At 40.8% G+C, this 18,086-nt stretch overlaps 1 protein-coding gene across 1 annotated transcript in view; it reads left to right on the top strand.

The window, feature by feature from the left end:
* The first annotated feature begins 654 nt into the window (after positions 1–654).
* Positions 655–18,086, top strand: part of LOC135106083 (uncharacterized) — a 54,508-nt gene continuing 37,076 nt past the window's right edge. Inside the window, exons 1-3 of the mRNA XM_064014922.1 lie at positions 655–727; positions 6,979–7,125; positions 14,634–15,274. Coding sequence (XP_063870992.1) covers positions 655–727; positions 6,979–7,125; positions 14,634–15,274 — 861 coding nt within the window. The remainder of the gene's footprint in view (positions 728–6,978; positions 7,126–14,633; positions 15,275–18,086) is intronic.

Below are 18,086 nucleotides of genomic sequence, written 5' to 3'. Positions count from 1 at the left end.
CATCCATATTTTTCTTATTTTATTTATTTGGTGCACTTTCCATGTAAAAAAAAAAAAAGAAAGAATTGCGAAAGAGCAAAAAGATGAAAAAAAAGGAGGGAAAACGGGAGAAGCATATCGATTTTCAATGTATCATTCTCTCTCTTTTTTTTTTATTTATTTTTTTTTTTACCTGATGCACTTCCGAAGCCAAAGAAAAATATGTCGGAAAGAGCAAGGATAGGAAAAAGGAGGGGAAGTATTTCGAGCTGAATCCTCCATCTGGTTCAAAAGCCGCAATGGTCCGCCTCCGCTCCCGTCAGGCCGCCCATCCCTCACCGTCTCCCGACCACAAATTTTACGGTAAAGTGAAGCATCTCGCACCTCCTTCCTGTATCCCCATCATCCCCTTCCTCCTCCTACTCACCACTCCCTTCCTTTCATTCCTGGTGCCACACACGCCCTCTCCTGACATATAGTACTGTACATATATACATAATACATAAGGGTGCACACACACACGCACACACACACACACACACACACACACACACACACACACACACACACACACACACACACACACACACGTTCCAGACAAATAGAAACCTTAACTCGGTTCGTCGCGGCAGGAGCTACACGGCGCACTGCAGAGCCAAGTATCGCAAGACGAGGATGTCTGAGGCCAGGGACTTTGTTAGAGGTGCCGAGACGACCTCAAGTGCTCCACGCTGTGTGCTCGAGGAAGGTGCAGGGGAAAAAAAAAAGTCATGTTTGGTGAATCCCTGGAGGGCACACCACAGCAGCGGCAGCGGCAGAGAAGAGCAGCAGCAGTATTGGGGGAGACATAACGTTTACGCCACAGCAGGCACCACTGGAATTTGGGAAGGAGTTATGTATTGTAGGGTCATAGTAGTAGTAGTAGTAGTTGTAGTAGTAGTAGTAGTAGTAGTAGTAGAAGTAGTAGCAGTAGTAGTAGTAGTAGTAGTAGTAGTAGTAGTAGTAGTAGTAGTAGTAGTAGTAGTAGTAGTAGTAGTAGTAGTAGCAGCAGCAGGAGCAGCAACAGCAGCAGCAGCAGAAGCAGCAGCAGCAGCAGCAGAAGCAGCAGCAGCAGCAGCAGCAGCAGCAGCAGCAGCAGTATTATTACTATTATTATTATTATTATTATTAGAAGTAGTAGTAGTAGTAGTAGTAGTAGTAGTAGTAGTAGTAGTAGTAGTAGTAGTAGTAGTAGTAGTAGTAATAGTAGTAGTAGTAGTAGTAGTAGCACCACCATCACCACCACCACCGGTAGTAGTAGTGGTAATAGTATTAGCATCAACAGCAGCAGCAGTAGTAGTAGTAGTAGTAGTAGTAGTAGTAGTAGTAGTAGTAGTAGTAGTAGTAGTAGTAGTAGTAGTAGTAGTAGTAACATCATCAGTAGCAGCAGTAGCAGTAGCAGCAGCAGCAGCAGCACCACCACCACCACCACCACCACCACCACCACCACCAATAGTAATGGTACTGAAAGTAGCAGCATCAATATCGCCACAGGATATCTAGATCTACTCTTCTGAAACCGTGGGTCGATTAAGAATTGTCTGAGACGCGGCGTGAGTCAGCCTGAGGTCCACACACGCGAGGCGCTGCCATGCATTACCACGGAGTGGCAAGGAAAGGGAAATTAGTGAAGGGAACCATGACAAAAGAAGCCAAGTTTGTGGAGTACATTATAATGGAAACATGCTCGTCCAGAGATGTTAGTTTGTTATCTTACTTAGTTTTAAGCAGGTGTTTCATTCTGAGGATCTTCATGAGTAGACTATGTACGTAATAAGGTTCAGGAAAAAGAGGAAAAGTGAAGTATTTCAATTATACATGCAAAGAGCTTAAAAAAAAAAAAGCATGTAACTTACCTTGCGATATTCTGAACATGGTTACGGCAATAATCATAATGTAAGATGACATACCTAACAAAGCATAGATAAAAGAAGAGTTGTATAAGTATAAACACGAAAGCGAAAACGTTTCAGGTTGATGTTGCTTATTCTGCCGTGACCACGATGCTCACTCGCAAACTTAAAATTGTGATCCTAACCAAGCACTTTAATGCAACACCAGAGAAATTTAGGATTTTTTTTTCTCCCCCATATTTTTTTTTCTTTATTTACGTTTTTCTCTTTCATCTCCTACCACCACCGAACCTACGACCGGCCGCCAATCGACACACCTGTCCCGACACCTGCCCGTATCACCCTCCCTGTCCCTATCAATACCTGTCATTCACCACCACGTCCCTGTCACCGCACACTGTCACTACCCTTTGCCTCCCTCATGTCAACTAACTTGATGACTTGTTCCCATCATGTCCGTTCCTCTACTTCCCTCCCTCTCCCATTTTTATTATTTTCTTTTTCGTGTATCACTACTCGCTACCATCGTGCTTCCCTCTCCTAGCAGTCACTCTTTACTGAATGCCACACAATCACTGCCCATTCACCCTCGCCCTCCTCACGCCGGGGGTTGCGAGGGAGTTCACGCTCGTTTCCGTGATTCACGCGTCAACGTTCAAACACACACGTGAAATATTCGTCCTTCTTTCCTTCCTCCTGACCGTTCGATCCCCGTTGACTTCCGACTCTATCCGTATGCAGGTCAATAAATGTTCTAAAACTGCTCCTTATTCGTCTCTTACTCCTTCTCCTCCTCCTCCTCCTCCTCCTCCTCTACCTCCTCTTCCTCCCCGCTCTGCTATCAGGCGCATTATTGACACATACCTTTCGCCAGGAATGTACAAATAACATGCACAAGCGAGGGCACCAAGGCCATTGTGGATTCAGATGTATTGATGCGCACCATGCACTCTCTAAGGAGGAACTTCCTGCTTTCTGCCAATGGTTACGAGGGGGAGGAGGAGGAGGAGGAGGAGGAAGAGGAACAAAAGCAGTCTCCTGTCTGTAACAAGATATACTCGTATGTAACATCATCAGTTTAATGTAATTAATATTTCATATCACTCTAGAAAACGAGATAATTATACAACGCGGATCTGAGAGAGAGAGAGAGAGAGAGAGAGAGAGAGAGAGAGAGAGAGAGAGAGAGAGAGAGAGAGAGAGAGAGAGAGAGAGAGAGAGAGAGAGAGAGAAATGTTTTTATTTTGTATTTTGAGAAATTCTCTTGAGTAACTATTCGCAGCAACTCAATTCATCTCCCCTTCTCTAACATCCTGTATGGAGGTGGAAAAAATGTAAAGAAAAAGAAAAGGATAAAAACAGGTTACCTCTCTTCTTTCGTTCAATATTTACATGTAACAATCAACATTTCTGACTTTTTTACTCTCCTCGTGGATAAATATATATTACTCCCGCAAATATTAGTCTCTTTTTGATAAATATATATATATATATATATATATATATATATATATATATATATATATATATATATATATATATATATATATATATATATATATATACGAGTATATATATATATAATCCACTCTGTATTTCAGTACATAATATATTAATTAATTTATGGATACACTTAGCTCGCAATTAATTATCACCTGAGCTCATTAGCATTCCCATTACCAATCATGTATGGAAATTATTTATCTTTCATCAATAATTTTTCATTTTTTTCCCTCTTTTTAGTTATTCTTATTTCTTCGGTTTCCTCTTAAATTCTCTTGTATTCCAGCTCTCGTTCAATCCATTTTCCTTCCCATGTTAATCCATCGAACGCAACTCGCATTTCCGTTTTCTATGCTCTTCTATTTCACGTTTTTCTTTTACATGCTCCTCAGTTTTCCTTCCTCGCCCTCAACTCATGTGTCGCTCCCAGGTGTCTTTATTTTCAACTTTCCCTATCCCTAACTTCCTCTATTTGTCTCTCTCTCTCTCTCTCTCTCTCTCTCTCTCTCTCTCTCTCTCTCTCTCTCTCTCTCTCTCTCTCTCTCTCTCTGGCAGATTCAATTGCCACAATGCACTCTAGCGTGAAGTTAGTTTGCCAGTGACTGTTATATGTAGAAAGCCTCTTGTTTTTGTCATCCTAATTGAGATACGAGTGAAAAAAAGGGTAGGAAATAAAATACAAGGGGAAAATAGAAAAAAAAATACAGTAGATGAGTTTTGAATATGATTTTTAGTTGGTTTCAATTGGAGTGAAAGGGTGAAAATTTAATAGAAATTACAAAAAGGGTAATGAATAATAATCAAAGAAAGATCAAATAAATAAAATAAATAAATAAAAAGTACAAACAAAAAAAATATATAAACAAGAATGCAACAAATGACGAAAAATTAGGAAGAAAGAGGGAAAGAAACAGAAGCACTGGGATATGTACGAATGAGAAATAAAAAAAATAGAAGAGAAAACGAAAAATGAAAGAAAGATACAAAGACAAAGATAACTATGGCTGATAAATGCAAATAAAAACAACATAAAAGGAAAGAAAAATATAAAAGAGTTGGAAATAAAAATGGAAATAGGTATGAATGATGAATAACCAAAAGAACTTCGAAAAAAATAAATAATAAAGCAGAAGAAAGAGAAAAATAGCAAAAGGTATGAATGATAAATGCGCAAAAATACCATGAAAAGAAAACAGAAAAAAAATGAAGGGCAAGAAAAATGTGGAGAGGTATGAATGATAAATGAGCAAAAACACGACAAAAAAAAAAAACAGGAAGAAAAGAATAGGAGATAAAGGTAGGGAGGGATATGTATAAATGATAAACTAGTAAAAACACACACACACACACACAAAAAAAAACATATATATATATATATATATATATATATATATATATATATATATATATATATATATATATATATATATATATATATATATATATATATATATATATATATATATATATATATATATGTGAAAAAAAATTACGGTTAATTCTGAATGATACACGAACAAAACACTGCGAAAGAAAATGAAAAACGGAGTGAGAGAGAGAGAGAGAGAGAGAGAGAGAGAGAGAGAGAGAGAGAGAGAGAGAGAGAGAGAGAGAGAGAGAGAGAGAGAGAGACAAACAAAACCAAACAGGTGTAACTGGTAAGAGAACAAAAACAGAATGAATGAAAGAAGACAAAGCAAAAAAAAAGAAAAAAAGAAGAAAAAACTACAAACAAACAATAACTAAAACCTACTAAAACTAACTAAAGAAGACAGAGAAGAGAGAGAGAAAAAAAAAAGAGATTGGTATGAATGATAAATGTGAAAAAAAAATAACACCACGAAAGAGAAAACATAAAAACTCAATTTTCATACTCGAGAGAGAGAGAGAGAGAGAGAGAGAGAGAGAGAGAGAGAGAGAGAGAGAGAGAGAGAGAGAGAGAGAGAGAGAGAGAGAGAGAGAGAGAGAGAGAGAGAGAGAGAGAGAGAGAGAGAGAGAGAGAGAGAGAGAGAGAGAGAAGCGCGTTACGGTTTCCACACTTAAAGAAAACGTTAAAATTGCCACCTGCAGCTTTAGGAAGGAAACGTTTCAGCTTGCCGGAGTGTAGATCACTTTTTTTACTTCCTCCTTACTGGAAAAGCGACACCCAGATGGATTTTCTTTTGCGCGTACTCAAAGTGAAACACCTGCTTGTCTTTTCTACCCCAAGGTGCGTTGTGTTTGTACTTCAATTTCATGGTCAATTTACTTACACACACACACACACACACACACACACACACACACACACACACACACACACACACACACACACACACACACACACAGCAGGGAGCATGAACAACAGGAAGACGCGAATACGGAGGAAAAACACGCAAGGGGAACAATAAAAACATATGATCAAGAACAGGAAAGGAAAACGAGGAAATCAAGACAAGATAAATGATAATGAAACAAAAAGAAAAAAACGAAGCACTCATAACTAAAAGGATAACAAGAAGAATTAGAAGTGAAAGATTAACAGACAGGAAAAAATATAAACATACACACACAAAAGGAAAAAAATATGAAATTATGAAAAGAAATTAACTAAAGAACGAATTGCAGTAAAGAAGAGAGAGAGAGAGAGAGAGAGAGAGAGAGAGAGAGAGAGAGAGAGAGAGAGAGAGAGAGAGAGAGAGAGAGAGAGAGAGAGAGAGAGAGAAAGAAAGAGAGAGAGAGAATTATATATACCCACTAGTACTGAAAAAAATAAAGAAAAATAAACAGAAACATTGCTACTCCACTACGTAGTCACCGGGAATAAATATAAATAAAAAACACGGTTATTCTCGCAGTAGAAATTCATGTATTCATTCACTTTTACTGCCTTGGAACCCCTGGTATGTAAGCACCCTCCCTTTCCCCTCCCCTTCCCTCCCCTTACCTACACACACACACACACACACACACACACACACACACACACACACACACACACACACACACACACACACACACACACACACCTCTCCCTCAACACCAGTGCTCTCTTCCCCCTCCCCACACTTCCCCTTCTCCATACAACCACCACTCTACATAATCTTCCATTGTCTCCTCGTACACTTCTTTCCATTCCTCTGCCTTTCCACATTCAAGGACTTTCCACTTCCTTCCGTTCACTGTGCACATCTTAGCCCTTCTCATCCCCCCCACCACACACACACACACACACACACACACACACACACACACACACACTTCCACGCTCTTAAGATTCCCCACTCTGTTCCTTCCCACCCAAGCACTTCTCGTCTCTCTCACATCCCCAGCTCGACACGTCAGTCACCTCGTCCTCTCCAAACTCTCCCAGTCAGTCTCTCCTCCCTTCACACTCAATCCCCTCTACCTCTCCACACTGACCGCCCTGTTTCCTTCCTCCTCCACGCTTCCTGCCGCTTCCCCTTCCACATACCTACCTTCCCCCATCTACTCCACACACCTCCCGCCACTTTCCAACAACCCACCTTCCTCCCCTTGCACCGCAAAACACACCTGACCCCTTCCTTTATCCCCTCTCACACCTCCCTCCCTCTCTCCTTCTCTCCATACTTTTAACTAACAGGGGTGTCTCTCTTCCTCTCCCCAACAGGCACGGCGGAGGGAGAGGCGCGCCATCTGGCCACGCCCCTCACACCTTCCAGCGGAGCGCCTTCATCCCTTCCAGGCGCTAGCAATCCCGATGCTATGTATGTGGATGGGAAGCAGACAGGTGAGCTGATATGTAGATAAGTAAACAGATAGATATGTAGATAGATAGATTGATTAATAGATAGACAGACATGGAGGTAGATATATAAGTAGATAGATAGATAGGTAGTTTGACTGATTGATAGAAAAACAGGTTGATATACTGATTGACAAACTAATAGATAAATAGATAGACTGATTGATTGATTGATAGATACATAGGCAAACAGATTTAGATAGATAGACTGATAGATAAGTAGATACTGACTGATAGATAGATAGATAGATAGATAGATAGATAGTAGATGCTCAGATAAAAAGATACAATAAAATAAATAGATACAATTAGATAGATACAGAGATACATAGATAAAATTATATAGATACAAAGAGGTAGATAGATAAATACATAGATAGATAAAGAAGTAGACCGATAGAGAGTAGGTAAGCAAGTGTGTATGTAGGTAAGTAGGTAAGTAGATAAAGAGGTAGATAGATAGACAATTTATTAACAACACCAAAGTAAAGACACACATGCTTTCCAAGTTCCACAAAAAGTACACTCAACACAAAATGAATAATAATGTCAAAAGCTATGTTAATTCACGAAAGTGGTAAACCTATTCTGAATTACATGAACGAGTTGAATAATGGATATGAATCTTGCACATATTACCTAAAGAGGATTTTTAAATTCCTTAATGAAAAAAAAAGTTATCCTGCACATATTTTTTTTTTTACTCTAGTTCGGTGACTCAGTACTTATACATGCTTATACACGTGACTATGAACACTCAGCGATAATATACTGTTCTTATTTGGCCTTGGGAATCGCTCTCGGCTCTTCAGGAAAATGAGAAATTCATATATTTTCTGTTTTTGGGACGGTACTTAGCTAGAAATCATCACTACACATTTCGAAGTACTAGTGAGGTGGTTTTCTTTTGTGATAAAAAAAAAAGAGTTTGACATTTTTAATTTAATTATAAAAGTACTTCAAGGAAAATATGATACACACTCTGACGTATGATACTTTGATGTCTTTTCTTTCCTTAAGGATATAAAAAAAAAGAATATACATTTCTCATCGTAAAGTACGTAGAAAATAAACACAAAAATATGATAAACAGAACTAGGAATAATATTTTTGTTTAATTAAAGGATACACGCTACCTTCTCCCTGCTGACGAGCGAAAAACTGTCAGAAAGAAAGGAGAAGAAAAATAAATGAAAGACATGACAGTACGTAGTGTTATTACTTAGAGTGAAGGATGGGAAATGAAATGCAGAACTGTGAAGGTGAACAAATCTCTCTCTCTCTCTCTCTCTCTCTCTCTCTCTCTCTCTCTCTCTCTCTCTCTCTCTCTCTCTCTCTCTCTCTCTCTCTCTCTCTCTCTCTTTCAGATGACAAAATCACCACGACTGCCAAAGTCACATTAATAATTATTATATCGTGTGTGTGTGTGTGTGTGTGTGTGTGTGTGTGTGTGTGTGTGTGCTTATGTTTAATCCTCTTGTAGTGATTTTTATCTTCTCCTTTTACATTTAACGATTTAAACACATTTCCGTCTACTGAAACATGACTCTCTCTCTCTCTCTCTCTCTCTCTCTCTCTCTCTCTCTCTCTCTCTCTCTCTCTCTCTCTCTCTCTCTCTCTGCATGTGTACTCCAATATCATGCTGTTTAACTGGATTGGGAGGGAGAGGAGAGGAGAGAGAGAGAGAGAGAGAGAGAGAGAGAGAGAGAGAGAGAGAGAGAGAGAGAGAGAGAGAGAGAGAGAGAGAGAGAGAGAGAGAGAGAGAGAGAGAGAGGAAGGAATGAGAGAAGGGAGAATCTAATTGCCCCAATGAAATTCGAGGGAGTGAAGGTGTAAACAAAGACGGAGTTGTGATGTGTGTGTGTGTGTGTGTGTGTGTGTGTGTGTGTGTGTGTGTGTGTGTGTGTGTGTGTGTGTGTGTGTGTGTGTCGTTAGGTACGTAGGTATATACACGATGGTAGTGTGTACATAAGGGTGACAAATACAATACCTGGAACTGCTCGTGTGTGTGTGTGTGTGTGTGTGTGTGTGTGTGTGTGTGTGTGTGTGTGTGTGTGTGTGTGTGTACGTATAGACAAGTGACGATATATTATAATCATAATAAAAAAAAGACTCTAGAATCTAAACGAAACAATTTACAACCAGAGAGAGAGAGAGAGAGAGAGAGAGAGAGAGAGAGAGAGAGAGAGAGAGCAAGTACTTTTCTTTCACAACTTCACTTGCAGCTCGAGGGGAAGGATTCAGGGAAGCAGTAATTGTAACCTCAAAACCCCAACCAAGCAATTAAGACTCACAGGCAGAAAAGTGTCATTCATGGCCGAAAGGGAAAGAGCAGAAATCTAAGAAATGTATAATTAATTAAGACGGAATACAAATATACACTTGAGGTGGTGAAGCGAGAAGCAGCGGCAGGTAAAGATTAAATTTCAAGAATGTGGATGAAAACTCTGAAAATTATGATACTGGAAGAATGAAGGCTTAGTCAAATATAAATAGAAGTACATAAAGTTAAGAATATATGAAAAGAAAAAAAAATCACTAAATCAAATGACAATCCCACAAAAAGTATAGAAAATTTTTGATAGAATTAGAAAAATAAATAAATAAATCTAGGCAATAAATAAAATATTCGCAAGATCTACATTGGCAATTTTGATCAGGTAATGTAATTCCGGACGATAATGTCAATTGTTCGATAAGGTTTACTGCAACTTATTAAAATGCAAATCACTACTAGCGACGGAGGCAAATCATGGTAAACATAATATCCTTCACCAATAAATAATCTACAACAAATACCTTTCAGGATAATAAGACTTAATTACAACCCGAGGGACAAAGCAATATAAAAGTAGCAATAACAAAATGGCTTTCGCGAATACGAGTCCTAAAAAAAAGACCAACTCTAATTAATTAAATAAGCACGAGAAAATTAAAGAGGAATGTGCAAGGAAAGAAAATAAACTTTGTCCTCCCCGGCGTGATGAGAGAGAGAGAGAGAGAGAGAGAGAGAGAGAGAGAGAGAGAGAGAGAGAGAGAGAGAGAGAGAGAGAGAGAGAGAGAGAGAGAGAAAGTGAGGGGAACGGACGAGAGGGAGGAAGCGTGGGTAATGGGAACGAGACTGAAAGGGGAGAGAGAGAGAGAGAGAGAGAGAGAGAGAGAGAGAGAGAGAGAGAGAGAGAGAGAGAGAGAGAGAGAGAGAGAGAGAGAGAGAGAGAGAGAGAGGAAAGAGCAGTGAAGCAGAGAAACAGAATCGCGAGGGAAACACGCAGAGAGGAAAAGAGAGAGGGAGGGAAAGAGGTGTGAGCGGAACGCGGCGCACCAACACTGCTCGTCACTCCCCTGGGCCGTATACCGCAGGAATGTAGTGGCTGCGGACATCGGGACATCGGTGCAGGGAAAGGAGACATAAGGGCGCCGCTCCACGTGTCTGTCTATTGGCCCTGCAGCGGAGGACAAATCAGAGGGAGACGAACGTAACAGCACGATTTATTTCGACAGTCTTGTTTAGATGAAGATCCTGCCGGCAAAAAAGTCACGCATCCATCTTGTATCGAGTGTGCCAAGGCCCGTATTCAGAAACGCTTTGCTTTCTCACCACAGCTATTTTGGAAGGCTACAAAGATGATTGGCAGTGTTCTCAAGGGTGTTTGTCGTTTTGATAATATAGAAAATTTGCTAGTCTTTCGATAGATAAATATGTATCAGTTTTGTATCTAGCTTACCGAGGCCCTTGTTCAGAAACGCCTTGCTCTTCCACTATTACCATTTTCAAAAGTCACAGAGTTCATCAGCAGGGTTCTCAAAAGTGTTTCTCCTGTTTATAATGCAGAAACTTGTTAATCACTCCATAGAACAAAAAAAAAAAAAATCCTTACAATTCCGTGTAACTTCAACTAGGACCTCTTGAATGTAGTGGAGATGGGGGGCGAAAGTGTTTCAGAAAATGGCCCTTGTTGCGTCAGTGTGAGAGGGGGAAGTGTTAAGCGTGGTGGGAGGAAGAAAACGGAGATGTGAACGGGACATTGGGTAATAAGTAACCAGCTGGAGACAGTGAGAAGAACGGATAGGAAGGAAAAGCTTTAAGATGACAGACAGGGAAAAGGAGACGGGAACGAGATAAACAATAAAATGAAAACCAGAAAAGAGGAAAAATAAATCCAATGAAACAGTGAAAAGAAGCAGATTATGAGGAAAAAGACACGGGATGATTAAAAACCGGGATTCACTGACAGAGAGGGAGAAGGCAAAAAGTAATCAGGTAAAAAGAATGGAGTGATATGTAAAGGGACAATGATGAAAGACAGGAAGATGACAAAGGGGAAAAAGAACGATAAGATGAAAAGAAAATATATAATAAATACAAGGACGTGTGATGATAAATAAGGTGTGCAGAGGAGAAAGAAGAGAAACGATAACATGAAAAGAAATATTCGACAGGTACAAGAGATGATAAACAGGAAGAGACGATGGTGGGAAGATGAAAAAAAAAAATGGGAGGAGAAGGAAGGAAGGAAAGGAAGGCATTAGAGATGAAAACTAAAAATGGGCCACAGAGAATGAATAAAAAGAAAAAAATGGAACGGATGATGATAAAAACATAACAGCAGAGAGGAGAAAAAACAAGAAAAGAAAAAAATGATAAAAAGATAATGAATGCGTGGGAAGTAAGAGGTGATAAAGGAGAACATTTGAGAAGGAAAGAGGGAGAAGCAGAGTAAAAAAAAATAAAAAGGACAGAGTGAACGAGAGAAAGCAAAGTAATGGAGAAATAGGAGTGTACTCGTACAGAGTGGTGGAGAGGGATGGTGATAAAAGTGAAATGGGGACGGGGAAGGAAATACTAAAGGGAGAGTAAGAATAGAACAGGATAAGAGGGGAGAGCAACGGGGAATGAGATAAGGGAGAGGAATAATAGGGGAGGAAAAGAGGGGAGACACATAAGGAAAAGAAAAAAAGAAGAGGAGAAAATAAAGAAGGAGGTGGAATAGGGTGACAAACTACGAGATGGGGAAGGATTAAAACAAAAGCCAGTCAAAGGCGAAGACATGACAATAAACAACAAAAGCACCTCCCTTACTGACAAGGGATATTTTCGTACTAACTTCACTCCAGCACCTCCATTGTTACCACTTCAAAACACCCCCTTTCATCTTGTTTACTCTCAATACCAACCAAAAATGGAGACAAAACGAGAGAAAATCATTAACCAGAAGTTTAATATATTCTAGACACGCGTACAATAGCTAATGAGAGAAAGGACAAGAGGATAAGGAAGGTAGGAAGGACGACAAGAAAGAACGGAGGAGTTTTTTTCTTTTCTAAAGTCATTATACATCGCGCAGGAGCAAAATTAATCCTACAATCAGCTCCTGAAAAATAAATATCAATGCAAGATCACATGCGTACCTTAATCTGACGTATATTTTGAAGTGTAGTGTGTGTGTGTGCGCGCGGATAAGGTGGAATCCAATCAAATACATTATTACCTACGTGGTATTATCAACATGCTAATCAGATTGAATTACCTATCCCTGTACACCACCACCACCTCCCCGGCCATCTCTCTCTCTCTCTCTCTCTCTCTCTCTCTCTCTCTCTCTCTCTCTCTCTCTCTCTCTCTCTCTCTCTCTCTCTCTCATTAATGAACATGGCAGTTTTCTACTCTATCGATAGACAGGAAAAATCAATTAGAATCATCGCCGGAAGGTGTGTGTGTGTGTGTGTGTGTGTGTGTGTGTGTGTGTGTGTGTGTGTGTGTGTGTGTGTGTGTGTGTGTGTGTGTGTGTGTGTGTGTGTGTGTGTGTGTGTGTGTGTGTGTGTGTGTGTGTGTGTGTGTGTGTGTGTGTGTGTGTGTGTGTGTGTGTTATGACGCTAAGCAACAAAACACTGTAGACACAAAACACGTATAGTTCAGCGTTGCTTAATTAGGAAGTGAAATATGTTATGTGTGGGAAGTAAGAAAAGTAAGACTAAAAAAAAAAAGTCAAGTCTGGTTCTATTTTAGCATGCAGGTGTTGTCATTTAACTTTAATATTATAATCCTGCTTAACTTGGAATCTGGTGTAAAAACATAAGCTTGATATAATACAAAGCCTCTTTACTCCGGTTTTAAAAACTAAATTTAAAACAACGCAGGAAAAAATAACGATGCAAAAAAAAAAATAAAAAATCGTGCATTAACAAAGGAAATACTATTCCCTCCATTTGTGTTTTCTTCAATTTGTGTGTTGGTCTGAGTTTTTGTTTACACGTCCATGGATAGAAAGTGTGTGTGTGTGTGTGTGTGTGTGTGTGTGTGTGTGTGTGTGTGTGTGTGTGTGTGTGTGTGTGTGTGTGTGTGTGTGTGTGTGTGTGTGTGTGTGTGTGTGTGTGTGTGTGTGTGTGTGTGTGTGTGTGTGTGTGTGTGTGTGTGTGTGTGTGTGTGTGTGTGTGTGTCAAACGCAAGAGTGCCGAAAGTTTATTTATCCTTCTATCTATTTATCGTCATAATTTTTTCCTGGTTTCAAGGGGACGAGTGAAAGGTGAGGAAAGAGATAACAAATAAGGAAATAGGAGGAGTAGGAGGAAAAGGATAGGAAATAAAATGTCTGGAGTAGGAGGTTCACAAAGAGCCTCCACGTACTCCAAGGCACCCGTGGCAAAACAGCAATTTTTGGTGCAGCTCACTCCCCACTAACGGCCACATCGCAACACTTGGAATGGACTCTCTCGGATGCAAGTACTTGAACAGCTGAAGCTCCAAAATATAAATGTTACCTATACTAACTCAAAATGTGATCGAAAATGAAAGATATATGAAATTAAACGCAGACGATTCAAAATAACAAATAGAAGCGATTTGTCGTATTTTAAACGTCGATGACATTTGAAGAATAACGTATAGACATATTATTCTAGTAGTACAATAATCAGGAGCTCGGACGATGCTCTTCATCCGACACGTGATGAGTTTTTGCTAATGATAATTTCTGGTGCATGAAAAAGTTTTCCTTCCAAGTGAACAATGACTTTAGAAGACTGATAAAGTAGGATAACTATACTTAACGTAATACAATTTATTCTAGGACTGCAGTTCTTCTTGATAGCGTAGGGAAGGTAAGGGGGAGAGCAATATTAGCAGGATGGGAAGGGAACGGGAGAGAGTCATAGAGAAAGAAAGGAAGAGAACAATATTGGTAGGATGGGAAAGGAACAGAGGGGAGAGGAATAATTATGAAAAGAGAAGGGAGAGACGAAAAGAGGCAAGGAAACATTGCTACGTTATTGTTAGAAAAATACTGACTGTGCTGCAGAAATGGATAAGAATCACTGTCTTTATGTGTATATAATAAGGAACTGGCAAAAAAAGGAAAACAGTAAACAGGTGTAAATATTTTTTCCCCTCGTCCCTCGTTTACAACAAACTGACGCAACACAAAACACAGATCATTAAACCTCTTAATTAAAAAAACAGAGTAAAACTAACTGAATGCTTTTTCTGTTCCTTCCAGGCCATCAAATCTCAACGCTGCCGTACCTGAGGCCTCCGTACACACCACTCCCTCACCAGTGGGACAGCGAGTCCTACAACCCCCGCCACCGCGTCCCCCAGCAGCAGTCCTCCCACCACCACAACCACCACCACCTCTTCACCCATCACAACCACCACCTCCACCGTTGGGAAATAGAGGGCGGAGGGCTGGGGGGCGAGGAAGAGGAAGAGGAGGACGCGGAAAGAATAGAAAATGGGAAGAATGTAAATGGAGAAGGGATCTCCAACCGCTTCTCCGTATCCTCCTCACATCACCATCACAAACACCACCGCCAGAGGCAGACACCGCAGTCCTCCATGAGGCGGAGATCAAGCACTTCCGCGGCGCGAGGCGAGGAGGGAGGATATGCATTTAGGGTGGACGAGAAGAGCGGGGTGCGGCGGGTGATAGCGGTGCGGGAGGTGGCGGGGCGCGGCAGCAGAGCGGCTGGTGACGGCCCAAATGGTATAGCCCGTCTGCTGGACCTCCCTCAGGACGACTCCACGGTCGGGCCTCCCCCAGGGCCGAGTTTCGACCGTAATTTACCGCGCAACATCACCATGCAGACGGGACAGACGGCGGTGCTCTCCTGTCGGGTGTTCAACGTCAACGATAAATCGGTAAGTTGAGGACGAATACACTCCATCTTCCTTAGTTTTGGCAGCTAGTGACTAAGGGGAAGGGAGGCGACGTATCAGGGGACTCCAGAACGCAGTGAACTCAAATGACTCTACTCCCGCTACGAGGATTAGACTTGCATAAGCGAGGGAACAAACACAACTTTTATCATGGAAGGAGGTTAAGCCAGCGGGAGTCGGGTATGGATACGCGTCAGGCAGGGACCTCCACCAGAATTGGACACGGCGCTGAATTCACCTGACGCATCGATTATTCTGCCCCGCCACCTTGGGACACGGAGCCCGGCGCGGAAGGCCCATATTCCGGCCTGCCTGCCGCGGAGACCACCCTTCCCTGCCTCTTCGACGCGGGCTGGCCTTTCCATTAGCAGTCTATCATGCCGCAGCCAGGCAGAGATGAACACGCTCCCGGAATTATACGAATCCAACCTTAATAGGAACCGCTGACTTTGTATACCGAAACAAAATATGTAGGCAAAGAAGACGACACAGTTTTAATCGGCCAAACGATGTCAAGAACGACCCTACGCTATTAATTTTTTATTTTTTTTATTTTAAGAGCCAAAAGAGACGTGTAACCTTTCCTGCCATGACGATCAGAGCTGCGTTGATTATCTCTTAAGAAAAATGGGAATTACTATGCGGAAAGCAGAGGAAAGACCACACACACAAACACACACACACACACACACACACACACACACACACACACACACACACACACACACACACACACACTATACACACAAATACACGGCGTTCGTATGATAGAGGAGGTCAGCAACTCCACCCAGTTTGTTTACTCGGAAAGAGGCAGAGTTGTTCGTGTTTGTACGAGCCGGAAAACAAAAAAAAATAGTCAAATAAAAATAACATGCACGGAAAAATATATATATCCCAATTTCCATAATTAGACTAAAAAAAATAAAACAAATATAATATTTTAAATTTTATGATGAGAATACGAATAACAAAACTACAAACACATACAACTATTTTTTTAAACAGAATCTGCCTTTTCTCTCTCTTTTATTTAACAAGTAAACGATACTCCCCGAGGACTATAGTAGAAAAAAAAACGAGAAAAAATAGGAACGCGGCTCAATTTCCTTAAACAAGAAGAAAAGGAAAAAGTTATCTAAAACGTGTAAGGTGAACGTTGGATGCACCCGAGGCGGTCTAGTACTCAGAAGAAATTATCCCTAATCTTGAAAACGCTGCTCTTAATCCTATACGTTAGTTCAGTCTTAAACATTACTCTCAGTGTTTTACGTAACTCTTAACCTTTAAAAACATTACTCCTAATCTTAAGTATTACCCTTAATCTTAAACATTATTCTTTGTCTTAAAAGTTATTCGTAGTCTTAAACACTACTCTTAATATCACACGTAATGCGCTCCTCTTCAACAAATTCCCAAAATGAAGGAGTGAGGGTTACAAGTCCGTGGCACTCACCTGTGGTACGCCTCTCCTTGACATCCTTAACGTGACGAGGCTATGGAATAACGAGATTTAATTTTCACCCTGCAATTGGGACCCACGAGTGAAGATTATAGTCACTGGACCTTAGCTGTGTTACTCAACCGGTTCTTTAATGCTAAGTGGCTATACTGTCACTGCTTCTTCTTTCACTGTTGGACAATTTTTCACATAATCACCTAACACTTTTATTTACTTATTTATTTTTCTGCATTAGTTCTTTAATCAAATACTTAAGTAGGTTAGAGAAGGAAAAGGTAACCCTATTAAGCACTTTCTCTCTCTCTCTCTCTCTCTCTCTCTCTCTCTCTCTCTCTCTCTCTCTCTCTCTCTCTCTCTCTCTCTCTCTCTCTCTCTCTCTCTCTCTCTCTTCCTGTTGATGTAGACCATTTTTCACTGCTCAGAACCTAAACACAGGACGATCATAGCAGTGAAAATGTTAAGGCGCAAACATCCAAATCAGATCAGGCAGTGTCGGCTTAGTGTTCCCTGCTCCAGCCCTGACAGGAAGTGATGCCGTGTCAAAATATGTTGGCACGTGGATGTTCCAACCGCAACACCAGCAATTCAGCAAGCACATCCACACATACTATTTTGTCAATAAAGCAATTCAGTAATGGTACTGTACTGAGAATAAGCACATATTACACTCTAAGAAAATGCAATACTCACAAATCAATGCGGTAATAACAATAACGAGGAAAAAAACATACAGAGAAAAAACAAAAGGATAACAAAGGCAAAAAAAAAAAAATAATAATAAACTGCAACACTCACCAATGCTTGGGACGAACGCACACTGAAAAAGAAAAGAAACGTGTAATTGATAGAAAATAATCAAATAAACAGGAAGCGCAGTAAATCAAACCTCCCATCTGATAAAATCACCACCACTACCACTACCACTAAGACCACCACCACCACCACCACCACCACCACCAAGGCCACCATAACAGCAGCTCTCTTTGAGGAATTTCCCCGAACTACCTTCAGACGACCATTTCTGGTGGAGTATGGCTTCGGTCAAACGAGAAGGAGGAGGAGGAGGAGGAGGAGGAGGAGGAGGAGGAGGAGGAAGAGGAGAGCGAGAGCAAAAGCAGAACTAAGAGAAAGAAGAGAAAAAGAGGCGTTGTTGGAGAAAGGAGGAGGGAGAAAATTACAAAATAAGGATGTGGAAGGTTTCCTACAAACACACCCCGATAACTATATCCTTTATAAGAAGAAGGAGGAGGAGGAGGAGGAGGAGGAGGAGGAGGAGGAGGAGGAGGAGGAGGAGGAGGAGGAGGAGGAGGAGGAGGAGCAGAACGTCGACAA

This window comes from Scylla paramamosain, chromosome 12 (genome assembly GCF_035594125.1).
Source record: "Scylla paramamosain isolate STU-SP2022 chromosome 12, ASM3559412v1, whole genome shotgun sequence".
NCBI lineage: Eukaryota > Metazoa > Arthropoda > Malacostraca > Decapoda > Portunidae > Scylla > Scylla paramamosain.
Note: the sequence above shows the minus strand (reverse complement) of the source record. Positions and strands in the feature narration are given on the sequence as shown.